Source organism: Oncorhynchus clarkii, chromosome 9, assembly GCF_045791955.1.
Source record: "Oncorhynchus clarkii lewisi isolate Uvic-CL-2024 chromosome 9, UVic_Ocla_1.0, whole genome shotgun sequence".
Classification (NCBI taxonomy): Eukaryota; Metazoa; Chordata; class Actinopteri; order Salmoniformes; family Salmonidae; genus Oncorhynchus; species Oncorhynchus clarkii.
The window spans coordinates 60,227,367-60,254,263 of record NC_092155.1 but is presented as its reverse complement, the minus strand read 5'-3'; the positions used below and the strand labels follow the sequence as shown (position 1 = coordinate 60,254,263).

The window sequence follows — 26,897 nt, the reverse complement described above, 5'->3', positions numbered from 1 at the left end:
ACAAGCTTGACAGACAAAACAACGCACACAGTGCCATGGTCCATGTTATTAACAAGATAGCTAGAGCCAAGTGATTGCCAGAGTGATAAGGCTGCCAGGAAACCTGTGGAGTCAAGTGGATGCAGATTGGAATGTCCGGCTGAGGAGGAGGAGGACAGGCAGTCAAGCATGCAGAGCAAAGCAGGGTTAGATTAGAGCACAGTCTCCCCAAGTAACTTCAGCTCTACACCTACTACGCAGGTAGCCTAGTGGTTAAGAGCATTGGGCCAGTAACCGAAAGGTTGCTAGTTTGAATCCCTGAGCCGGCAAGGTAGAAAAACTGTCTTGCTCAAGGGCAGAATGGCAAGTTAACTCACAACACCTGTTCCCCGGGTGCTGATTAAAGCAGCCCCCCGCACCTCTCTGATCCAGAGGGGTTGGATTAAATGCGGAAGACACATTTAGGTTGAATGCATTCAGTTGTGCAACTGGCTAGGTATCCCCGTTTGCCCACAGCTACAAACCGGCTACAATGACCCAGGTGTGGAGGGCTTGATCATCAGGGTTCATCAGAGTTTAAGAGTCCAGAGTTGATTAGGATTTCAAGTCCTTCTGTGCCATCTTGTGTCCTTGTTATGATCATAAACGAAACAGTATGTACACCAACCATGGTGAAAAAGCATTGAGAAGTAAAATACTAAAATCAAGAGGACAGGTCAGAATAGCAGGTACCACCCAAAGTATGATTTAAACCAAAGCAATCTTTCAACCAACCTTTGTCACCATTAGACATTATTTCAGGAATAAAAGAGAAGAAACCAGATAGATGATAAAAAAAATAACCCTAAAGCAAATGACCCTGTCAACAGAGGGGCCTTTTACTCATAAAGCACACTGTTCGATTATAAAGTATTGTCATGCCTAGGAATAATTGGAAATCTTGTTTGAGGCCCAAACCGTTTATTTTCTTCTATAATGAAGCAACAGATACTAAGTGTGACTGTACCATCACGGAGGCTTTCCTGCCCACTGCTCCTCTGTCTGACCCTCAGCTCCTCCTCTTCCTGGATGTGTTTAGCCATTTCCTGTGGAAACAAGGTTAGGTCTATTATTGTTTCATCCATGGAACCAGAGCTGTAACAATACACTCAGTCAGCAGATGGGAATAAAATCATTATAGAAAATGGTTGTCTTCAGTATCATATAACAGTACTAGTGATTTAGGGTTGACTCAGAGCCCAGAACAGGAGAAGAAATATTGTATCCTTCACACACTCAGTTTGTGCTCAGTTGCAGTACTGAGTCAGTCAGAAAATGCCTAATATGTCAACCTCCAAATGCTTGCCAAGCATATGGCTGAGGTTAAGTAGGCTTGTGCCAATGTGTGGGCAGACGCTGGCATCAATCACTGTGGTTTTCTATTGAGCCTCCACCCATCTACATTCAGAGAACCTTTGAAAGAGATCATTCTGTACATTACAGATTAGTACCACAAGGTGTCAGTATAACATGGCCCAACATGACAAAATAAAACAGTAAAGACCCAAGCCCTGTTACCCTAAAATAACATTTGTCAAATCAACCATATCAACAACAGAGAATCTTCAGAGAAATAGGGTCAGGGTTCTTACTTCTTGGTCATGAATGACTGGTGTGATGCAAAGCATCACATCAAGCCACAGATATATTATTGCTACATGTTAAGTTGTATGAGTGACATGGCATTAGACCTAGAAATGATTGGCTCATGGTTCTTAAATCACAATTCAAATACGGATCCAGTGGTGGAAAAAGTACTCAATTGTCATACTTGAGTAAAAGTAAAGATACCTTAATAGAAAAGTGAAAGTCACCCAGTAGGATACTACAGTAAAAGTCAAAGTATTTGGTTTCAAATATAAGTATCCAAAGTAATTTCTCAAATATACTTAAGTACCAACAGTAAAAGTCTAAATCATTTCAAATTCCTTATAGCAAACAAGATGGCACAATTGTCTTGATTTATTTACAGATAGCCAGGGGCACACGCCAACACGCAGACATAATTTACAAACTAAACATTTGTGTTTAGAAGAGATGACCAGTTATGTTTTCTTGAGAATTTGAACATTTTCCTGTCAAAATGTAACGACTACTTTTGGGTGTCAGGGAAAATGTATGGAGTAAAAAGTACATTATTTTCTATAGGAATGTAGTTTAAGTCAAATTTGGAAAAAATGTAAATAGTAAAGTACAGATACCTGAAAACTGCTTAAGTAGTAGTTAGTATTTTTACTTAAGTACTTTACACCACTGCAAGGATCCAATTGCTCAATCACTGTCAGGTAGTTTAGTGGGTTAACTCAAACAAGCAGTAAGGACAAACAATACATCAAAGACTCTTCAGAACATAATACAAATGTATCTTTGCTATTTAATGACGCGTGGAAACTTGCAACATGATAAAGACTGACAACTAGTCTCTAATTGTATAGACAGAGTCTGGGTGGCCTGCAATAGAAAGACAGTGGAAGTGTTGCTAAATGCAGAGCCACAGTAGGTGACTTGTCTCCATTATGGAGGGAGATCTAGCATGACCACAGTGGCTGCGCATCACAAAACCTGCGCCGTGTTAGCCTGGTCCCAGATTGGTTTGTGCGGTCTTACTAACTCCTATGGTCATTGTGGAAAAACAGCACAAACAGATCTAGGAACAGACTAACTCCAGATGGCCAGGCCAGGCTGGTAATTTCAGGAAGGCCTGGGGTCTGACTCAATGGAAAATAAGAGGCCAGGCAGGCAGACCAGAGAAACAGAAGGCCAACCTTTTATCTCCCTCTGCCTGGCTCAGCGGCTGGGCTCTGGTCTGGAAAAATTGCTGAGAGAATGGGCTGCTTTACTTTAATTAACACCTTGTCAACTGGGCATGCCACTGCCACCCTGAACAAGGGCTGCCTCCCTTGTAACTTTGACCTCAAAAAAGACTTGTGCTCTGCCTCCTCTGAGACAGAATTGAGGCCCAGTGCGACAAATTACACATAACGGAAATGGAGTGCGGGTCCATTGATACGTGTGGGGGGGGGGGGGGGGGGGGGGGGGCTGTGAAGGTGACAACAAACCATATCAGTACCAGATCAGTACTCCCTTGATGTCACCTGTATATGCGTTTTATTTATTGAACCTTTATTTAACTAGGCAAGTCAGTTAAGAACAAATTCCTATTTACAATGACGGCCTACCAGAAGGCCTCCAGCGGGGGTTCAAAATAAAATATAGGACAACACACATCCCGAGAGACAAGAGACACCACAACACTACTTAAAAGAGAGAGACCTAAGACAACAACTAGATCAAATAGTGCATGTTTAGATGGGTGGGCCCTTTCGGGACAAAAAAACCCTCCAATGACAAGTGTTAAGAGCCTCTTGGTTGGCTAAATCCCAGTGCTTAGCCAGCTTAGCCTTGCCAGCCTCAGCAGACAGTTAGCAGCTTGAAATGGCAGGTTAGCTCAGGGAGTGCAATGGGGAACTGGCATTCAGACAGACTGCACTGCCTGGTGCCTTCTGTTCTGCTGCACAATTAAACACACAGTCAGCAGGGATGCTAATATTTAATCAACACACTACATCAGCCAACGTTACATAAATGTGAATTTGCTTGGACTGTCTTTTAGGGATTCACAATGACCTTGGAAGTAGAATATGACTATCAGGCTTGGGTGGTATTTGGAAATAGCCACAGGATGGTTTTTCAATATCATCAACATTGAAACTATTACGTTTTTCAATACATTTTTAGCTACTTCTTAAGTTAATACCTGCAGTCAACTTGTGCCAAAAGTTAGGAGATAAATCAGATTGTGTTCTTCATTTCACCTGTCAAATTATTTCACATTATGAAGCTTACCGTTGTATCCCAGCACAGTTGAGCCAGTCACGTGTGTTTGTAAGTAGCACAACAGGAGAAAGAGGGAGCAGGTGAGTCCAGCTGTGTATTGACAGGGGTCGTGTTTTATGTTGAAAGTCAAGTTTTTTTTTTAGCTTTAATAGTGATCGGGGATGTGCAACTATAGTTTTCCTTCACAGAAAATACATTAGGGTAACACATTCAGCAGAAAACAGCTTAATTTATCAGATTTCAGTGCAAAGTGCAATGCTATTTCGCAGGCAGCCACACAAGTAAATGAGCTTACAATGAAAAAGCAAAGTAATTGTTTTAGTAAAATTATGCATGGTCTTCATATTTTGTAATGTTTATCATAGGAAATGTAGCTGGCTACATTCTAATAGTTTGCTTAAAACGATAATCTTGCATTTTACCAGAGAAAAGTAGGCTGGCTACTATGAGAAAAGTAGGCTGGCTACTATGAGAAAAGTAGGCTGGCTACTATGAGAAAAGTAGGCTGGCTACTAGAGAAAAGTAGGCTGGCTACTATGAGAAAAGTAGGCTGGCTACTATGAGAAAAGTACCAGAGAAAAGTAGGCTGGCTACTATGAGAAAAGTAGGCTGGCTACTATGAGAAAAGTACCGGAGAAAAGTAGGCTGGCTACTATGAGAAAAGTACCAGAGAAAAGTAGGCTGGCTACTATGAGAAAAGTAGGCTGGCTACTATGAGAAAAGTACCGGAGAAAAGTAGGCTGGCTACTATGAGAAAAGTACCAGAGAAAAGTAGCTACACATCAGTCAGAGCGCTGTCTGCTGATAGAATGCCCTTCATGAATTCTCATCCAAGTGAAGATTGATGCCGAGCAGATACCCTTCCCTAACCCAGACGATGCTGGGCCAATTGTGCGCCGCCCTATGGAACTCCCGGTCACGGCTGGTAACACAGCCTGGGATCGAACCTCAGGCTGTAGTGAGACCGCAACACTGCTATGCAGTGCCTTAGACCGCTGTGCCACTCGGGAGGCCAATAATTTCAGATCTGTGTTTAGAAAACGTAGCAAGATATTTCTTATGCGTTTTATCTTTATTTCCTGTGTGAAAAGCATAGAATGTTGTATTAACTATCCAGTTAACAAGAAGTTTATCTAAACAAGTGCTTGACTAAATAAGGTGACAGAGCATCATATTGCATTAGCGTTCTGCCATGTTCGAGAAGTCAAAGACCTTTGGATGAGATCTATACAGATGCTACTGCCATCTTGATTTCCTTGCGTTTCTTTCTACTCTCGGTTGTTCTCGACCCGTCTGCTCCTCCCCAATCTTCTCAGAGCAGAGCAGGCAGGATGTTGCCCTAGAGACTCCAGACTCCACAGACACAGCTTGTACACAAGCTGCTCCAGAGCCAGTACTGTTCTTCCTTCAGACAAGCATGCGTCAAAACTTTGTTCATTTGCACCATGTCTCTTGTTCACATTCGCTTGTGTCAAAAAAAAGACATTCGGAAGCGCTTACCTATACATTCTATACACAAAACATTAAGGACACCTACCTAATATTAAGTTGCACCCCCCCACTTTGGCCCTCAGAACAGCCTCAATTTGTCAGGGCATGGACTTTACAAGGTGTTGAAAGCGTTCCACAGGGATGCTGGCCCATGTTGACTCCAATGCTTCCCACAGTTGTGTCAAGTTGGCTGGATGTCCTTTGGGTGGTGGAACATTCTTGATACACAAGGGAAACGGTTAAGCGTAAAAAGAAAAACCATCAGCGTTGCAGTTCTTCACACAAACTGGTGCACCTGGCACCTACTACCATACCCCGCTCAAAGGCACTTCAATCTGTTGTCTTGCCCATTCACCCTCTGAATGGCACACACACACAACCCATGTCTCAAATCATGTTTAGCCTGTCTTCTCCCCTTCATCTACACTGATTGAGGTGGATTTAACAAAATAACTCAAGGATGATCAAACTAAATTGGATGAACCTGAGCTCAATTTGGAGTGTCATAGCAAAGGGGTGTAAGCACTTATTAGGCTTTTTTTGCAATAAAATTTGCCAACATTTATAAAAACTTGTTTTAATTTTGTCATTATGTGGTATTGTGTGTAGAAATGTTTTTATTTTGAATTCAGGCTGTAACAAACAAAAAAGTAATGCATGAATACTTTCTAAATGGCACTGAGCGTCATGAGTTCAGTCCAACTGTCGTACTCCATCAGAACCCAAAATAGGCATGCAGAAAACAATGGAAATAAACACTATATCCTCAAAACATAGTTAAAATATAATTGTGATATCATGGATGATCAGTCCTTGCATCCATAGCTCTTTCTATGAATTTAAGAGTTTCTTATATATCAGCTTTTCATTTTAACATTGTGGTATTGTGTGTAGGCCAGTGACACAAAATCTCAATTTATTCCATTTTAAATTCAGGCTTTAACACAACAATCCACTTCAAACAGTGTAGATGAAGGGGAGAAGACAAGTTAAAGAATTTTAAAGAATTGAGACATGGATTGTGTATGTGTGCCATTCCTGCAGTCAGCATACCAATTGCACACTCCCTCAAAACTTGAGACATTGGTGGCATTGTGTTGTGTGACAAAACTGCACATTTTAGATTGGCCTTTTATTGTCCACAGGACAAGGTGCAACTGTGTAATGATCATGCTGTTTAAACCAGCCACACCTGTCAGGTGGATGGATTATCTTGACAAAAGGAGAAATGCTCACTAACAGGGATGTGAACAAATGTGTGCACAAAATGAGAGAAATGCGCCTTTTGTGCATATGGAATATTTCTGGGATCTTTTATTTCAGCTCATGAAATATGGGACCAACACTTTACATGTTGCGTTTCGATTTTTAGTGTGAGACCACCACTTTCAGAAACACTACTGTTCGGGGGCCAAGCTACTAAATGATCTCCACCGTACCCCCAGAATGCTGTACACACCAACAGTCTGCTCTGACTTCACTCACTCTGAACAAGGATCCTTTATGAGAGATTCTGAGGCAGCTAGCTTCAATAAGGAAACCTAAAGAGTAAAGGAAGGAGAAAGCTGTCTTTGTGAGTCTGGATAACCTTGTCTGGTCTCTGGCTCCATAAGACCCCTTTCTTGCTCTTCTAATTGTACACTACCTTCAGAAAGTATTGACATGTTGTTGTGTACAGCCTGAATTTAAAATGGATTCAATTGAGATTGTGTGTCACCGGCTTACACACATCCCACAATGTCAAAGTGCAATTATGTTTTCACATTTTTGTTTTACAAATAAAAAATGAAATGTAAAACATTGAAATTCAAAGACAGAGCTATGGATGGACTGACCATCAATGATATCAAAATGATATTTTAACCATATTTTAAGGCTATAGAGTGTTTACATTGTTTACAAACATAGGAGTAAAAAAGGCTTATATTTTGGGTTCTGATGGGGGTGACAGTTGGATATACAGTGCCTTCAGAAAGTATTCAGATCCCTTGACGTATTCCACACTTTGTTCCAGCCTGAATTCTAAACGGATTCAAATAAATAAAAGATCTCACCCATCTACATACAACACCCCATAATGACAAAGTGAAAACATGTTTTTAGAAATGTTGGCAGACTACGACTTCATTCGAGTCCACCGGTGGCCAATTCAATTGTTTGCGTATGATTGACAAATGAATAAAACCTTAAAACGCTGAAATAAGTGTCCTTTTGTTATTGAATCCATACATAAGTTCAGGACTAAAAATATTCTTAAGTCACATAAGTTGCATGGACTCACCCTTCATGCAATAATACACTGCTCCAAAAAATAAAAGGGAACACTTAAACAACACAATGTAACTCCAAGTCAATCACACTTCTGTGAAATCAAACTGTCCACTTAGGAAGCAACACTGATTGACAATACATTTCACATGCTGTTGTGCAAATGGAATAGACAACAGGTGGAAATTATAGGCAATTAGCAAGACACCCCCAATAAAGGAGTGGTTCTGCAGGTGCTGACCACAGACCACTTCTCAGTTCCTATGCTTCCTGGCTGATGTTTTGCTCACTTTTGAATGCTGGCGGTGCTTTCACTCTAGTGGTAGCATGAGACGGAGTCTACAACCCACACAAGTGGCTCAGGTAGTGCAGCTCATCCAGGATGGGACATCAATGCGAGCTGTGGCAAGAAGGTTTGCTGTGTCTGTCAGCGTAGTGTCCAGAGCATGGAGGCGCTACCAGGAGACAGGCCAGTACATCAGGAGACGTGGAGGAGGCCGTAGGAGGGCAACAACCCAGCAGCAGGACCGCTACCTCCGCCTTTGTGCAAGGAGTAGCACTGCCAGAGCACTGCAAAATGACCTCCAGCAGGCCACAAATGTGCATGTGTCTGCTCAAACGGTCAGAAACAGACTCCATGAGGGTGGTATGAGGGCCCGACGTCCACAGGTGGGGGTTGTGCTTACAGCCCAACACCGTGCAGGACGTTTTTCATTTGCCAGAGAACACCAAGATTGGCAAATTCGCCACTGGCACCCTGTGCTCTTCACAGATGAAAGCAGGTTCACACTGAGCACATGTAACAGACGTGACAGTCTGGAGACGCCGTGGAGAACGTTCTGCTGCCTGCAACATCCTCCAGCATGACCGGTTTGGCGGAGGGTCAGTTATGGTGTGGGGTGGCATTTCTTTGGGGGGCCGCCCAGCCCTCCATGTGCTCGCCAGAGGTAGCCTGACTGCCATTAGGTACCGAGATGAGATCCTCAGACCCCTTGTGAGACCATATGCTGGTGCGGTTGGCCCTGGGTTCCTCCTAATGCAAGACAATGCTAGACCTCATGTGGCTGGAGTGTGTCAGCAGTTCCTGCAAGAGGAAGGCATTGATGAATCCAATTGAGCACATCTGGGACATCATGTCTCGCTCCATCCACCAACGCCACGTTGCACCACAGACTGTCCAGGAGTTGGCGGATGCTTTAGTCCAGATCTGGGAGGAGATCCCTCAGGAGACCATCCGCCACCTCATCAGGAGCATGCCCAGGCGTTGTAGGGAGGTCATACAAGCACGTGGAGGCCACACACACTACTGAGCCTCATTTTGACTTGTTTTAAGGACATGACATCAAAGTTGGATCAGCCTGTAGTGTGGTTTTCCACTTTAATTTTGAGTGACTCCAAATCCAGACCTTCATGGGTTGATAAATTTGATTTCCATTGATAATTTTTGTGTGATTTTGTTGTCAGCACATTCAACTATGTAAAGAAAAAAAGTATTTAATAAGAATATTTCATTCATTCAGATCTAGGATGTGTTTTTTTAGTGTTCCCTTTATTTTTTTGAGCAGTATAGTATTTAACATGATTTGTTAATAACTACCTCATCTCTGTACCCCACATACATCATTTTCTACAAAGGTTCTTCAGTGAATTTCAAAGACAGATTCAACCACAAAGACCAGGGAGGCTTTCTAATGCCTCAAAGAAGGCCACATAGGTAGATGGGGAAAAAATAAAACAGACATTGAATATCACTTTGAGCATGGTGAAGTTAATTACACTTTGGATGGTGAATCAATACACCTAGTCACTGTAAAGATACAGGCTTCCTTCCTAACTCTGTTGCCAGAGAGGAAGGAAACCACTCAGGGATTTCACCATGAGGCCAATGGTAACTTTAAAACAGTTAGAGTTTAATGGCTGTGATAGGAGAGAACTGAAGATGGATCAACATTGTACTTACTCCCCAGTACTAACCTAATTTACATGAGTGAAAAAAAGGAAGCTTGTACAGAATAAAAGTATTCTGAAACATGGAAGTCGGCCATAATAACGGCCATCTTTAAATCAGGCGACCCTGCTGACGTGAGTAACTACAGGCCCATTAGTATACTACCTGTGGTGTCAAAGGTTGTTGAAAAGTGTGTAGCAGAACAACTGATTGCCCACCTCAACAACAGCCCCTTCACATTACACTCCATGCAGTTTGGCTTCAGAGCGAAACACTCCACAGAAACGGCCAACTGCTTTCTTCTGGAAAATGTGAAGTCCAAGATGGACAAAGGGGGTGCTGTTGGGGCTGTGTTTCTGGACCTAAGGAAGGCTTTTGATACTGTTAACCATGAGATTCTCATCACAAAATTGTCCAAGTTCAACTTTTCCCCTGATGCCTTGAGATGGATGAAATCATACCTTGAAGGCAGAACTCAGTGTGTCAGAGTGAGCAATGAGCTGTCGCCCACTCGTAGCTATGATGTGGGCGTGCCCCAAAGGGTCAATACTGGGGCCCCTCCTGTTCAGCCTGTACATTAATGATCTGCCTTCTGTCTGTACTGGGTCTGAAGTTCAAATGTATGCAGATGATACAGTGATATATGTGCATGGAAAGAGCAAACAACAAGCTGCACAAGAACTCACTACTGTAATGGTCCAGGTTACAAAGTGGCTCAGTGACTCGGGTTTGCATCTCAATGTGAAAAAAACTGTTTGCATGTTCTTCACAAAGAGGGCAACAGATGCTACTGAGCCAGATGTCTATGTGTCAGGGGAGAAGCTCCAGGTGGTATCCGATTTTAAGTACCTTGGCATCATACTTGATTCCAACCTCTCTTTTAAAAAGCTTGTGAAAAAGGTAATTCAAATAACCAAATTCAACCTAGCTAATTTCCGATTTATACGAAATTGTTTGACTACAGAGGTAGCAAAACTGTACTTCAAATCTATGATACTCCCCCACTTAACATACTGCTTGACTAGTTGGGCCCAAGCTTGCTGTACAACATTAAAACCTATTCAGTCTGTCTACAAGCAGGCTCTCAAAGTGCTTGATAGGAAGCCCAATAGCCATCATCATTGTCACATCCTTAGAAAGCATGAGCTTTTGAGTTGGGAAAATCTTGTGCAATACACCGACACGTCTTGTATTCAAGATCCTTAATGGCCTGGCTCCCCCTCCACTCAATATTTTTGTTAAACAGAAAACCCAGACATATGGCAGCAGATCCACAAGGTCTGCCATGAGAGGTGACTGTATAGTTCCCCTAAGGAAAAGCACCTTTAGTAAATCTGCATTCTCTGTGAGAGCTTCCCATGTCTGGAATACACTGCCATCAGACACACATAACTGCACCACATATCACACTTTCACAAAATGCTTGAAGACATGGCTAAAGGTCAATCAGATTTGTGAACATGGTCCCTAGCTGTGTGTTGCCGCTTTCCATGTTGTCTGTAGCTTGTGAGGTGTGGAAACACTTTGTTGCTTTTATGAATTTTGTCTTGCTGCTTTTTGTTTTATGTTGCTCTGTCTGTATGCTACGTCTTGCTTGTCCTATGTTGCTCTGTCTGTATGCTATGTCTTGCTTGTTCTATGCTGCTATTGTCTATATTGTAATTGTTTTTAATAACCTGCCCAGGGACTGCGGTTGAAAATTAGCCGGCTAGCTAAAACCGGCACTTTTACTGAAACGTTGATTAATGTGCACTGTCCCTGTAAAAATAAAAAATAAACTAAACTAAACTAAACATGCATTCTGTTTACAACAAGGCACTAAAGTAATACTGCAAACAAATGTGGCAAAGCAATTAACTCTTAGTCCCGAATGTGTTTTGTATGGGGCAAATCCAATACAACACATTACTCAATACAAATCCATATATTTTTAAGCATTGTGGTGGCAGTATCATGTTATGGGTATATTTGTCATCAGCAAATACTAGGGAGTTTTCAGCATTAAAAAGAAAATGGAATTGAGCTAAGCACAGGCAAAAATTGAGGAAAACATGGTTCAGTCTGCTTTCCACCAGACACCTTTCAGCTGGACCATAACTTAAACAAGGCCAAATCTACACTGGAGTTGCTTTCCAAGAAGAACGTGAATGTTCCTGAGTTGCAGTTACAGTTTTGACTTAGTGCCTTGCAAAGTATTCACCCCCCTTGGAGTTTTTCCTATTTTATTGCATTACAACCTGTAATTTAAATTGATTGTTCATTTCATGACAATAGTCCAAATTGGTGAAGTGAAAAAAAGTTACTTATATGTATTCACCCCCTTTGCTATGAAGCCCCTAAATATGATCTGGTGCAACCAATTACCATCAGAAGTCACATAATTAGTTAAATAAAGTCCACCTGGGTGCAATCTAAGTGTCACATAATCTCAGTATATACAGTGCCTTGCGAAAGTATTCGGCCCCCTTGAACTTTGCGACCTTTTGCCACATTTCAGGCTTCAAACATAAATATATAAAACTGTATTTTTTTGTGAAGAATCAACAACAAGTGGGACACAATCATGAAGTGGAACGACATTTATTGGATATTTCAAACTTTTTTAACAAAGCAAAAACTGAAAAATTGGGCGTGCAAAATTATTCAGCCCCCTTAAGTTAAAACTTTGTAGCGCCACCTTTTGCTGCGATTACAGCTGTAAGTCACTTGGGGTATGTCTATCAGTTTTGCACATCGAGAGACTGAAATTTTTTCCCATTCCTCCTTGCAAAACAGCTCGAGCTCAGTGAGGTTGGATGGAGAGCATTTGTGAACAGCAGTTTTCAGTTCTTTCCACAGATTCTCAGTTGGATTCAGGTCTGGACTTTGACTTGGCCATCCTAACACCTGGATATGTTTATTTTTTAACCATTCCATTGTAGATTTTGCTTTATGTTTTGGATCATTGTCTTGTTGGAAGACAAATCTCCGTCCCAGTCTCAGGTCTTTTGCAGACTCCATCAGGTTTTCTTCCAGAATGGTCCTGTATTTGGCTCCATCCATCTTCCCATCAATTTTAACCATCTTCCCTGTCCCTGCTGAAGAAAAGCAGGCCCAAACCATGATGCTGCCACCACCATGTTTGACAGTGGGGATGGTGTGTTCAGCTGTGTTGCTTTTACGCCAAACATAACGATTTGCATTGTTGCCAAAAAGTTCAATTTTGGTTTCATCTGACCAGAGCACCTTCTTCCACATGTTTGGTGTGTCTCCCAGGTGGCTTGTGGCAAACTTTAAACAACACTTTTTATGGATATCTTTAAGAAATGGCTTTCTTCTTGCCACTCTTCCATAAAGGCCAGATTTGTGCAATATACGACTGATTGTAGTCCTATGGACAGAGTCTCCCACCTCAGCTGTAGATCTCTGCAGTTCATCCAGAGTGATCATGGGCCTCTTGGCTGCATCTCTGATCAGTCTTCTCCTTGTATGAGCTGAAAGTTTAGAGGGACGGCCAGGTCTTGGTAGATTTGCAGTGGTCTGATACTCCTTCCATTTCAATATTATCGCTTGCACAGTGCTCCTTGGGATGTTTAAAGCTTGGGAAATCTTTTTGTATCCAAATCCGGCTTTAAACTTCTTCACAACAGTATCTCGGACCTGCCTGGTGTGTTCCTTGTTCTTCATGATGCTCTCTGCGCTTTTAACGGACCTCTGAGACTATCACAGTGCAGGTGCATTTATACGGAGACTTGATTACACACAGGTGGATTGTATTTATCATCATTAGTCATTTAGGTCAACATTGGATCATTCAGAGATCCTCACTGAACTGCTGGAGAGAGTTTGCTGCACTGAAAGTAAAGGGGCTGAATAATTTTGCACGCCCAATTTTTCTGTTTTTGATTTGTTAAAAAAGTTTGAAATATCCAATAAATGTCGTTCCACTTCATGATTGTGTCCCACTTGTTGTTGATTCTTCACAAAAAAATACAGTTTTATATATTTATGTTTGAAGCCTGAAATGTGGCAAAAGGTCGCAAAGTTCAAGGGGGCCGAATACTTTCGCAAGGCACTGTATATATATATAAAACACACACACCTGTTCTGAAAGGCCCCAGAGTCTGCAACACCACTAAGCAAGCTATGAAGACCAAGGAGCTCTCCAAACAGGTCAGGGACACATTTGTGAAGAAGTACAGAGCAGGGTTGGGTTATAAAAAATATATGAAACTTTGAACATCCCACGGAGCACCATTAAATCCCTTATAATTTTTTTAACAAAGATGGCCCCACAACAAACCTGCCAAGAGAGGGCCTCCCACCAAAATGTATAGACCAGACAAGGCAGGCATCAGAGAGGAACCAAAGATAACCCTGAAGGAGCTGCAAAGCTCCACAGCGGAGATTGGACTATCTGTCCATAGGACCACTTTAAGCCGTACACTCCAGAGCTGGGCTTTATGGAAGAGTGGCCAGAAAAAAGCCTTTGCGTAAAGAAAAAATGAGCAAACACGTTTCGTGTTCACCAAAAAGGCATGTGGGAGACTCCCCAAACATATGGAAGGAGGTACTCTGGTCAGATGAGACTAAAATTGAGCTTTTTGGTCATCAAGGAAAATACTATGTCTGGCACAAACCCAACGTCTCTCATCACCCTGAGAACATTATGTTTTTCATCGGCAGGGACTGGGAAACTGGTTAGAATTGAAGGAATGATGGATGGCACTTTATACAGGGAAATTGAGGGAAACCTGTTTGTCTTCCAGAGATTTGAGACTTCGACGAAGGTACACCTTCCAGCAGGACAATGACCCTAAGCATACTGCTAAAGCAACACTTGAGTGGTTTAAGGGGAAACATGTCTTGGAATGGCCTAGTCAAAGCCCAGACCTCAATCCAATTGAGAATCTGTGGTATGACTTAAAGACTGCTGTACATCAGCGGATCCCATCCAGCTTTAAAGAGCTGGAGCAGTTTTGTCTTGAATGGGCAAAAATCCCAGTGGCTAGATGTGCCAAGCTTATAGAGACATACCCAAAGAGACTTGCAGCTGTAATTGCTGCAAAATGTGGCTCTACAAAGTATTGACTTTTAGGGAGTGAAAAGTTATGCACGCTCAAGTTCAGTAAAAAAAAAAAATTGTATTTCTTGCTTGTTTCATCAAAGTGGCAGGCATGTTGTGTAAATCAAATTATAAAAATCAATTTTAATTCCAGGTGGTAAGGCAACAAAATAGGAAAATGCCAATGGGGGTGGAATACTTTTGCAAGCCACTGTAAATCTACGTCAAGCAGGGGTGACCCGTCATTCACACACACACACTAGTAACCGGAAGGTTGCAAGTTCAAACCCCCCCAGCTGACGTTCTGTCGTTCTGCCCCTGAACAGGCAGTTAACACACTGTTCCTAGGCCGTCATTGAAAACAAGAATTTGTTCTTAACTGACTTGCCTAGTTAAATAAAGGAAAAATAAAAAATAAATAAAAACTTTTTTCTTTACATAGTTTGAATGTGCTGACAAAATCACACAAAAAAATATCAGTGGAAATCAAATGTATCAACCCATGGAGGTCTGGATTTGGAGTCACACTCAAAATTAAAGTGGAAAACCACACTACAGGCTGATCCAACCTTGATGTCATGTCCTTAAAACAAGTCAAAATGAGGCTCAGTAGTGTGTGTGGCCTCCACGTGCCTGTATGACCTCCCTACAACGCCTGGGCATGCTCCTGATGACGTGGCGGATGGTCTCCTGAGGGATCTCCTCCCAGACCTGGACTAAAGCATCCGCCAACTCCTGGACAGTCTGTGGTGCAACGTGGCGTTGGTGGATGGAGCGAGACATGATGTCCCAGATGTGCTCAATTGGATTCAGGTCTGGGGAACGGGTGGTTCCCCTGCTGACACACTCCAGCCACATGAGGTCTAGCATTGTCTTGCATTAGGAGGAACCCAGGGCCAACCGCACCAGCATATGGTCTCACAAGGGGTCTGAGGATCTCATCTCGGTACCTAATGGCAGTCAGGCTACCTCTGGCGAGCACATGGAGGGCTGTGCGGCCCCCCAAAGAAATGCCACCCCACACCATGACTGACCCACCGCCAAACCGGTCATGCTGGAGGATGTTGCAGGCATCCTGCCTATATTGCCTATATTGCCTATAATTTCCACCTGTTGTCTATTCCATTTGCACAACAGCATGTGAAATGTATTGTCAATCAGTGTTGCTTCCTAAGTGGACAGTTTGATTTCACAGAAGTGTGATTGACTTGGAGTTACATTGTGTTGTTTAAGTGTTCCCTTTATTTTTTTGAGCAGTGTGTGTGTGTGTGTGTGTGTGTGTGTGTGTGTGTGTGTGTGTGTGTGTGTGTGTGTGTGTGTGTGTGTGTGTGTGTGTATATATATATATAAATAATTGAGTTAAAAAAGCCACATACAAACAAGGTCTCTTTTGTTTTCTTGAGTGAGGCAGCTCAAAAATGTGTTTCGGCCTAGCCCAGTGCTTTCTGTGGTGGTGGGGCAAGCCAAAAGGCACCTAAAGACTCAGACCATGAGAAACAAGATTCTCAGTCTGATGAAACCAAGAATTAACTCTTTGGCCTGAATGCCAAGCATCACATCTGGAGGAAACCTGGCACCATCCCTATGGTGAAGCATGGTGGTGGCAGCATCATGCTGTGGGGATGATTTTCAGCAGCAGGGACTGGGAGACTAGTCAGGATCAAGGGAAAGATGAACGGAGCAAAGTACAGAGAAATCCTTGATGAAAACCTGCTCCAGAGCACTCTGGACCTCAGACTGGGGCAAAAGTTATTCTTCCAACAAGACAACACAGGAGTGGCTTCGGGACAAGTATCAACGTCCTTGAATGGCCCAGTCAGAGCCCAGACTTGAACCCGATCGAACATCTCTGGAGACCTGAAAATAGCTGTGCAACCTGACAGAGCTTGAGGGGATCTGCAGAGAACAATGGGAGAAACTCCCCAAATACAGGTGTGCCCAGCTTGTCGTGTCATACCGAAGACTCCGAGGCTGTAATCACCACCAAAGGTGCTTCAACAAAGTACTGAGTAAAGAGTCTGAATACTTATGTAAATGTGACATTTCCCTTGTTTTTTTTTTTTTAAATACATTTGCTAAAATTTCTAAGACCTGTTTTTGCTTTGTCATTATGGGTTATTGTTTGTAGATTGACGAGGGGAAAAAAACATTTGAATCCATTTTTAGAATAAACAGTAAAGTAACAAAATGTGGAAAAAGATAATGGTCTGAATACTTTCCAAATGCACTGGATATCTGAGGAAGGGTATACATCCATTTCTAGAGTGTTGAAAGTTTCCAAGAGCACAGTTGTCTACATTACTGAGAAATAGGAAAAAAATAATGGAACTACCCAGACTCTGCACCAATCTGGGCTTTATGGGAGTGCGGCCAAACGGAAGTCACTCCTAAGAACAAGGCACATGACAGCATGCCTACGGTTTGCAAAAAGGCACGTGAAAGACTCACATCGTTGGGCAAAAGATTCTGTGGTCTGATGAGACAAATTAAACTATTTGGCCTGAATGCAAAGTGCTATCTCTGGAGAAAACCAGGCACAGTTCATCACCGGTATAACACCATCTCTACCGTCAAGCATGATGGTGACAGCATCATTCTCTGGGGATGCTTTTCAGCAGCAGGGACTGGGAGACTGACTGGTCAGATTAAAGGGAACAATGAATTGAGCCAAATACAGGCAAATCCTTAATGAGAACCTGCTTCAGATGGCAAGCGACCTTAGTCTGGGGGCAAAGATTTACATTCCAACAGGACAATGACCTCAAGCATACAGCCAAAGCAACGCTGAAATGGATCGAAACAAGAATGTGAAAGCCCTTGATGGCCCCGCCAAAGCCCAGACTTGAATCTCATTGAAAATCTTTGGAAAGACTTGGAAGATTGTTAAATTAGATGGGGAGAGGCGGTGAACAGCAGAGCTTGAGGAAATCTACAAGGAAGAAAAATCCCCAAACCAGATTTGCAAAGTTGATAGACATACCCAAGATGTTTTAAAGCTATAGTTGTCACCAAATGTGCTTCTACAAATTAATGACTCAGGGGCTTGAATACTTACATATGTAAATTAGTATTGGCGTATTTCATTTTTAATACATTTGCAAACATTTCTTAAAATGTGTTTTCACTTTGTTATTATGGGGTATTGTATGTAGATTGGTGAGAAAAAACCCAGATTTAACCCATTTTGAATTCAGGCTGTAACACCAACTTGCGGAGTAAGTCAAGGGGTATGACTACTTCTTGAAAGCACTGGATAAGTCCTATTCTTCAAGAATCAGGTATATATATATATATATATATATATATATATATATATATATATATATATATATATATATATATATATATATATATATATAAAATATAATTAATTTAGAAGTCCAAATATTGATGTAGCAACTAAAGAGTCTAGCTTTAAACAGTCCTATACTGGCGCACTGAATGTTTGCTCAAACATGCACAACTCCTTCTCTGTGTCTACTCCAGCTTGTGTATATTGTGAGGCCTGGCCTGGCTCCTGTGTGCATAGTAGGGACTGGTCTGGCCTTACTACTATGGCAGAAGCAGAGAGGTAATGGATGGGTGTTCTCCTTATGTCTGGGTCAGAGGTCAGTTTATCTACAACTTACTGGAAAGAAGCTACATCTATAAAAGGAAGCTCCTTTTCATGAAACTCCCTGATCACTTCGTCAAATACCTCCTTTCTAACACAGTAGATTAAAAATTCCTGCTACTTTTCTACAGTTGACCATCTAGATGATACATGAAAGTGGAAACTTACATGCACTCATTTTAGACATGATATTGTACAAAGTGGTAGAGATAAAGCCTCTGCATCTACCTAGCATGTTTCTCCTCACACTAACCTTCAGTGAGACAGAGCAGGAGGGATGGAGCATAACCTACAGTAAATTATCAGGGAAACTGCTTAACTTGTCATTCAGATTAATAATAGATCACAGGTTGTCTCTGTGGTGGCCTTTGAGCCTGCTCAGATTGATGTCTCCCAGTGTTGAGTAGATAAAGTGGGTGGGTGAGTGGGTAAACCCTGGCCCAGAGAGTGCAGCATTCAGCCCCACTGTGACCTCATTCAATACAGAGCCACATTATACTGTATTTCGAGCCATTTGGTCCCTGGGGAAACTCAAATGATGACATTCCATTATCTACAGAAAGCTAGTGGAAATCCACTTGAGTAGTGAGTACACTATCAGTATTGTAAAGAACCACTATGAACCTCAAGTTTCTCCTCAAATCAAATTAGAAGACATCTGCAGCTCACCTCATCCTCCTGCTCCCTCCTGCGAGCCTCATCAGCACATCTCTGGATCTCCTCCTGGATCATCCGGGCATACTTCGAATCCTGTTCCTCACTGGGTACACAGAAGGGACAGGGGAGAGGGGCATGGATTACTGTCAGAGACCAAACCACCCTGTGTATCATATACAGTAAGTACAATATTGCCAGGGGTCCACAAGTACACCCATCGTTTAGATTATGGAGGAATTGTTTATGGAGACAGTCTAGATAGTTTTTTTTACATAGTGACAGAGTGTACAATAAAATAAACACACAGAGGGTACATGGAGAGTGAGGTGAAAAATGTGTGTGTGCCTGCATGCGAGCAGTGTTTATTTAAATGAACACAGTGCCCTTACAGTTGTCTAGACGCCTGGCTCAGGGCTCTGTGCTGAGCTCTCTGTTCCTCCTCCTCATCCTGCAGCCTCTTGGCGATGCGGATGTCATTCTGCACCAGCTGGTTCTTCTGGATGTTGGTGGTGTAGTACTGCTCAACTGGAACAGGGGGGAACACAGGGTTACACAAACACAGCCATGGACCACCTACTACAGTAACTCTGACAGACTACTGTGAGGGGTGTGTGGGATGTTGGACTTACTTTCCTGTTCCTGTAGGTTTTGTGCCAATGCTCCATCCTCCAGGACAGCAAAAGCATGGCACACTGAAGGAGAGGACATGAGGCATTTTAACAATCTATACTGAACAAAAATATAAAAAAAACACAACATGCAACAATTTCAAAGATTTGACTTAGTTACAGTTAATAAGGAAATCAGTCAATTGAAAATAACGAATTAGGCCCTATCTATGGATTTCACATGACTGGGCAGGGGTGCAGCCATGGGTGGGCCTACTGGGGAGCCAGGCCCAGCCAATCAGAACTAGTTTATTGAGTTGTTGTTTTTTACAAAAAGGGCTTTATTATAGACATAAATGCACCTTAGTAACACATTTTAAACTCGTATTTCAAATGTCATAAAATGTGGCCATATCTTGAGAAAGAAATGACCGCTTGTCTTTTATGACAATCAATAGAGAGAGACACAATGTAGTGGGCAGTTGATGTTTTTGGCACAGCACTCGGTGCCCCTCAGACCACAACAAAACGTATCCATTGCATGATGTCCCAATCACACTAGAGGCCAATGGAAAGGTATACAGGTCATTAAATAGCCTACATCTAAACAGGCAGCTATTCACACAACACAAGCCATCTCTGCATGTTTGGGACAGGTCAGATCATGTTTGGGACAGATCTATTATTGTAGTGTGATGACCAAAGTGGCTGGAGCTGGAGGGCAGCCCAGTGAGTCTCAGAGGAACACCCAGCCTGGAATTGTCATCAGCTGCAGTGTAACAAACTTGTTATTAACCGGGTGCTGGGCCAGGCCTGGGCCCCACCAAGGTCTTTCAGTGCCTCTACTGTCACTCCTCTCTACAGCCACAGACTTTATTTCAACAGAGGCTGATGTGAGGAGCTATAGGGCTCATTGTAAAAGACTGGAATGGAATTGATGGAACAGTATTAAACACATCAAACATATGGAAACCACATATTTGACTGTTCCATTCATCCCAATGAGCTCATCCTCCTATAGCTCTTCCCACCAGCCTCCTATGCATTGCAACCTTTTTACACTCTTACACAAACAGCAATACACAGGGGAGAATTTAGTGTAGAATGAAATTCATTGAATTAATTGACTATTTATTTTTTGTCACGTTCTAATTAATAAAAAGTGTCATGTTTGAACTCTGTGGTATATTTGTCTTTATGTGTGAAAAGCATAAAAAAAAAGGTCTCTAAACAGACCGTCAGACCCTTTCCTGCAGGGGACAGAGCAGTTGGTGCAGAAAATATCTTTAGTACCTACTCCCTTGCCCTGCAGGTGCCGGCAGGGGCCCCAAGACATTCCACAGCAGCATTTAAAGACTCCTGACCTCTGACCCCCAAATCAAATCACCCTGCTGCATTATGGTCCGACTGTGTTACACAGCCACAGCTCCCCCATCAGTGACCGAGATATCACAGACCTGGCCACCTGCCGAACATGGCAATACCGCATATCAGTTTACTACACCATTAACTAGGGACGCACGATATATTGGTGAACCTATCGGAATCGGCCGATATTAGCTAAAAATGCCAACATCGGTATCGGCCGATACCGACGTGCATACCTATATAATGAAGGTACATGACGTAATGAAGCCATGTAAAATGTTACGCTTACGTGCAACACAGCATTCCTAAACTAGCCCACAATGTCTGCTGTGTGGATCGAGCAGTCAAGTCGAGCAATCATTTGAAAGAGTAAGGACATTTCAGAGAGAGAACTCAAAGGTGAAATCCATTAAAGCCAAGATAATGGAATTCATTGCCCTTGACAATCAACCGTTCTCTGTCGTGGGTGATGTTGGCTTTCGCCGACTGGTCGAGCACCGGTTAACACAACCAAGTGCATTATTTTTCTGACAAAGCCCTACCGGATTTACACAGTAACAGCATCACTGCTATTAGCTTCACGACATACTGTCATATTATGGGACGCCGTTTGTGTCTTTTGAGTGTCAAAAAAAATACAGTAGCACTGTCAAAGCTGTACAAAAAAAGTCTGCAAACACGCAAACATCGGCCACGAAGGATGTGTTTACAATACCGAGTTGGTAATAAAGCATCATTTGTTTGATCGTAACTTCTGGGGTAGCTAACTTTAGTTTGGTACCTAGCTAGCACCAATACAACAAGCCTGAAAACAATGACCAGTAGAAACTGCAGTAATTTTCATTATTCTTAGCAATGATTTAGGAATCCTTGTGAGTAAGTTTAATCTAGGTTGCCACTTGTTGTTTGCCTATTGAAATTGAACTTCAGTTCATAAAAATAAATAGCTACCCAGCTACTTAACCCTGTTGCCCAAAGCTAACGTTATAAGCAGCCAGCCAGCTTCATCTGGCTAGTGAGGCTCGACCTGACTGGGTTGTATTGTGACGCTAGCCACAATAAGGATTAGGCACAAGTGGAATTTGCGGTCTGCCTTCAACATAAAAGTATGTCATTGGCAGTGATGCAAACAAATACAAATAGTAGAATTTTGCCATACTTTTAAGTTCACTATTGTGGCTAGCTTCACATAGATGAACCGTGGGACTCCCAATCACGGGTAGCAAGCTAACTATATAGCTACTGAAACAGATGTCGTTTTCTATGTTTTTAGGGAAGAACATTGTTTGCATCCATGAGCTAGTGTTTTTTTTTTATGACCAGCACAGCAGCTGCGCGAGACCACTTTCCCAGCATCATAGCATAGGTATGATGAATCGTTGTGACAGATGAAATACGAGTGATAGTGTAATCAATGTGTAATAACTATGTAAAAAAATTTATGAACGCGTTAAATTGTGTGACGTGCAATCATATTCAGGTCCTGATTGGTCAACAAGTGTTATTTGACACGCAAAGACCCAAATGGTGTAGCATAGAAATCCTGGTTGAGAATGAAACGACTGAACGAATTAACAACGAAACAGCACAGCAAGTAAGTGAAATAAATAGGTTTTGATTATGTTTTACTGGTAATGGGGACATGTGTAAATACCAACAAATTAACTTTTTGGTCAGTGTGGTGTGTGTAACCTTTATTTCACTAGGCAAGTCAGTTAAGAACAAATTCTTATTTACAATGATGGCCTACCCCGGCAAAAACCCGGACAACGCTGGGCCAATTGTGCGCCGTCCTATGGGACTCCCAATCATGGTCGGATGTGATACAGCCTGGATTCGAACCAGGGACTGTAGTGACGCCTCTTGCACTGAAATGCAGTGCCTTAGACCACTGTGTGTGTTAACTATTTAACTGTACTAGAATGCTTAAAAGGCTGCAAAAAAGGTTAAATATCCGTAATCGGTATCGGCCAAAAATGTTATATCGGTGCATCACTACCATTAACCACTCCCAACAGTTCTTAAGCCACCAGAAAGTCAAATAGAGGGACAGAGAGAGATATTACGAGAGTAGGTCACAGAGAGAAAGTGATGCCTGATGTGTAGAGGCGTACTTCATGGTTAGTAACAGGATATTAACTGGCCAATTAGGAGGATGGTTGTTAAAGGTTTAAGTGGAGCAAAACACTTGAAACTTCAGGTAGAAAAATGACCACTGTATTGCTCCCGTCCTCTGAACTTGTTTTAATAGCTAGTTAAGAGACCAGTGGGTGGGTTGTTTCATCTAAGTGGTTTACAACAGCCTGAGAGGGTCTAAACTTCTCTGTCTGCAGTGTGGATTTAAAAAAACTCACTCAGGGGCTGACATGGTGAATAAAACTAAATATACACCACATGCTTGATAGACAAAAGGCTCCACCCAGTCAAAATCTCCTATTCCTCAGTTCAACTCCAACTCAATTCACATTCAACAAAGTCAGAGCTTTTCCAACATGTGTATGCACGTATTTTACAGTGCATTTAGAAAGTATTCAGACCACTTTTTCCACATTTTAAAATAAAGCATTTAACAAATCTACACACAATGAAAAAGCGAAAAGGTATATTTTTTCAGAAATACCTTATTTAGTAGTGTTCAGACCCTTTCATATGAGACTTGAAATTGAAGACCAGTGCATCCAGTTTCCACTGATCATCATTTAGATGTTTCTACAACTTGGAGTCCAACTATGGTAAATACAATTGATTGGACATGATTTGGAAAAGACACACACACACACACACACACATATATATATATATATATATATATATATATACACACACATACACACAGTGGGGGAAAAAAGTATTTAGTCAGCCACCAATTGTGCAAGTTCTCCCACTTAAAAAGATGAGAGAGGCCTGTAATTTCCATCATAGGTACACTTCAACTATGACAGACAAAATGAGAAAAAAAAAATATCCAGGAAATCACATTGTAGGATTTTTAATGAATTTATTTGCAAATTAAGGTGGAAAATAAGTATTTGGTCAATAACAAAAGTTTCTCAATACTTTGTTATATACCCTTTGTTGGCAATGACAGAGGTCAAACATTTTCTGTAAGTCTTCACAAGGTTTTCACACACTGTTAGCTGGTATTTTGGCCCATTCCTCCATGCATATCTCCTCTAGAGCCGTGATGTTTTGGGGCTGTTGCTGGGCAACACGGACTTTCAACTCCAATGATTTTCTATGGGGTTGAGATCTGGAGACTGGCTAGGCTACTCCAGGACCTTGAAATGCTTCTTACGAAGCCACTCCTTCGTTGCCCGGGCGGTGCGTTTGGGATCATTGTCATGCTGAAAGACCCAGCCACGTTTCATCTTCAATGCCCTTGCTGATGGGAGGTTTTCACTCAAAATCTCACGATACATGGCCCCATTCATTCTTTCCTTTACACGGATCAGTCGTCCTCGTCCCTTTGCAGAAAAACAGCCCCAAAGCATGATGTTTCCACCCCATGCTTTACAGTAGGTATGGTGTTCTTTGGATGCAACTCAGCATTCTTTGTCCTCCAAACAAGACGAGTTGAGTTTTTACCAAAAAATTATATTTTGGTTTCATCTGACATTCTCCCAATCTTCTTCTGGATCATCCAAATGCTCTCTAGCAAACTTCAGACGGGCCTGGACATGTACTGGCTTAAGCAGGGGGAAACGACTGGCACTGCAGGATTTGAGTCTCTGGCGGCGTAGTGTGTTACTGATGGTAGGCTTTCTTACTTTGGTCCCAGCTCTCTGCAGGTCATTCACTAGGTCCCCCCGTGTGGTTCTGGGATTTTTGCTCACCGTTCTTGTGATCATTTTGACCCCACGGGGTGAGATCTTGTGTGGAGCCCCAGATCGAGGGAGATTATCAGTGGTCTTGCATGTCTTCCATTTTCTAATAATTGCTCCCACAGTTGATTTCTTCAAACCAAGCTGCTTACCTATTGCAGGTTCAGTCTTCCCAGCCTGGTGCAGGTCTACAATTTTGTTTCTGGTGTCCTTTGACAGCTCTTTGGTCTTGGCCATAGTGGAGTTTGGAGTGTGACTGTTTGAGGTTGTGGACAGGTGTCTTTTATACTGATAACAAGTTCAAACAGGTGCCATTAATACAGGTAACGAGTGGAGGACAGAGGAGCCTCTAAAAAAATAAGTTACTGGACTGTGAGAGCCAGAAATCTTGCTTGTTTGTAGGTGACCAAATACTTATTTTCCATCATAATTTGCAAACAAATTCATAAAAAAATCCTACAATGTGATTTTCTGTCATAGTTGAAGTGTCCCTATGATGAAAATTACAGGCCTCATCTTTTTAAGTGGGAGAACTTGCACAATTGGTGGCTGACTAAATACTTTTTTGCCCCACTGTACACACACACACACACACACACACACACACACAAATGAGGTCGAAGGAATTGTCTGTAGAGCTCCGAGACAGGATTGTGTCAAGGCGCAGATATGGGTAAGAGTACCAAAAAATGTCAGCAGCATTGAAGATCCCCAAGAACACAGTGGCCTCATTCTTAAATGGAAGAAGTTTGGAATCACCAAGACTCTTCCTAGAGCTGGCCGCCCCGGACAAACTGAGCAATCGGGGGAGAAGGGCCTTGGTCAGGGAGGTGACCAAGAACCTGATAGTCATTCCAACAGAGCTCCAGAGTTCCTCTGAGGAGATGGGAGAACCTTCCAGAAGGACAACAAGCTCTGCAGCACTCCACCAATCAGGCCTTTACAGTAGAGTGGCCAGACGGAAGCCACTCCTCAGTCGAAGACCTACCCTGCCTTTCTAAGGCCTTCTCCGCTATGCAATCTGGTTTCCGAGCTGGTCAAGGGTCCTAAACGATATCATAACCGCCATCGATAAGACAATACTGTGCAGCTGTAGTCATAGACCTGGCCAAGGCTTTCGACTCTGTCAATCACCGTATTCTTATTGGCAGACTCAACAGCCTTGGTTTCTCAAATGACTGCCTCGTCTGGTTCACCAACTACTTCTCAGACAGAGTTCAGCGTGTCAAATCAGAGGGCCTGTTGTCTGGACCTCTGTCAGTCTATTGGGGTGCCACAGGGTTCAATTCTCGGGCTGACTATTTTCTCTGTATACATCAATTATGTCGCTCTTGCTGCTGGTGATTCTCTGATCCACCTCTACGCAGACGACACCATTCTGTATACTTCGGGCCCTTCTTTGGACACTTAACTAACCTCCAGACGAGCTTCAATGCCATACAACTCTCATTCTGTGGCCTCCAACTGCTATTAAATGCAAGTAAAACTAAATGCATGCTCTTCAACCGATCGCTGCCCACAGTCCAGCATCACTACTCTGGACGGTTCAGATATAGAATGTGTGGACAACTACAAATACCTAGATGTCTGGCTAGACTGTAAACTCTCCTTCCAGACTCACATTAAGCATGTCCAATCTAAAATTAAATCTAGAATCGGCTTCCTATTTCACAACAAAGCATCCATCACTCATGCTGCCAAACATACCCTCGTAAAACTGACTATGCTGGCGATCATTGACTTTGGCGATGTCAATTACAAAATAGCCTCCAACACTCTACTCAGCAAATTGGATGCAGTCTATCACAGTGCCAGCCATTTTGCACCAAATCCCCATATACTATCCACCACTGCAACCTGTATGCTCCAGGTCATCTATAAGTCTTTGCTAGGTAAAGCCCCACCTTACCTCAGCTCACTGGTCACCATAGCAGCATCCACCTGTAGCACGCGCTCCAGCAGGTATATTTCACTGGTCACCCCCAAAGTAAATTCTTCCTTTGTCCACCTTTCCTTCCAGTTCTCTGCTGCCAATGACTGGAACAAATTGCAAAAATTAGCTGGAGACTCATATCTCCCTCACTGACTTTAAGCACCAGCTGTCAGAGCAGCTCACAGATCACTGCACATAGCCCATCTGTAAAAAGCCCATCTGTAAAAAGCCCATCCAACTTTATTTTTTGTCTTTGCTCCTTCGCACCCCAGTATCTCTACTTGCACATTA

At 42.5% G+C, this 26,897-nt stretch overlaps 1 protein-coding gene across 3 annotated transcripts in view; it reads right to left on the bottom strand.

The window, feature by feature from the left end:
* LOC139416652 (coiled-coil domain containing 187) overlaps positions 1–26,897 on the bottom strand; it is a 44,027-nt gene that overhangs the window by 8,378 nt on the left and 8,752 nt on the right. For all 3 annotated transcript variants that reach the window (XM_071165584.1, XM_071165583.1, XM_071165585.1), the window contains 4 exons: positions 19,506–19,568; positions 19,266–19,401; positions 18,889–18,979; positions 986–1,064 (listed from right to left, as the gene is read on the bottom strand). In XM_071165584.1, the coding sequence (XP_071021685.1) occupies positions 986–1,064; positions 18,889–18,979; positions 19,266–19,401; positions 19,506–19,568 (369 nt within the window). The remainder of the gene's footprint in view (positions 1–985; positions 1,065–18,888; positions 18,980–19,265; positions 19,402–19,505; positions 19,569–26,897) is intronic.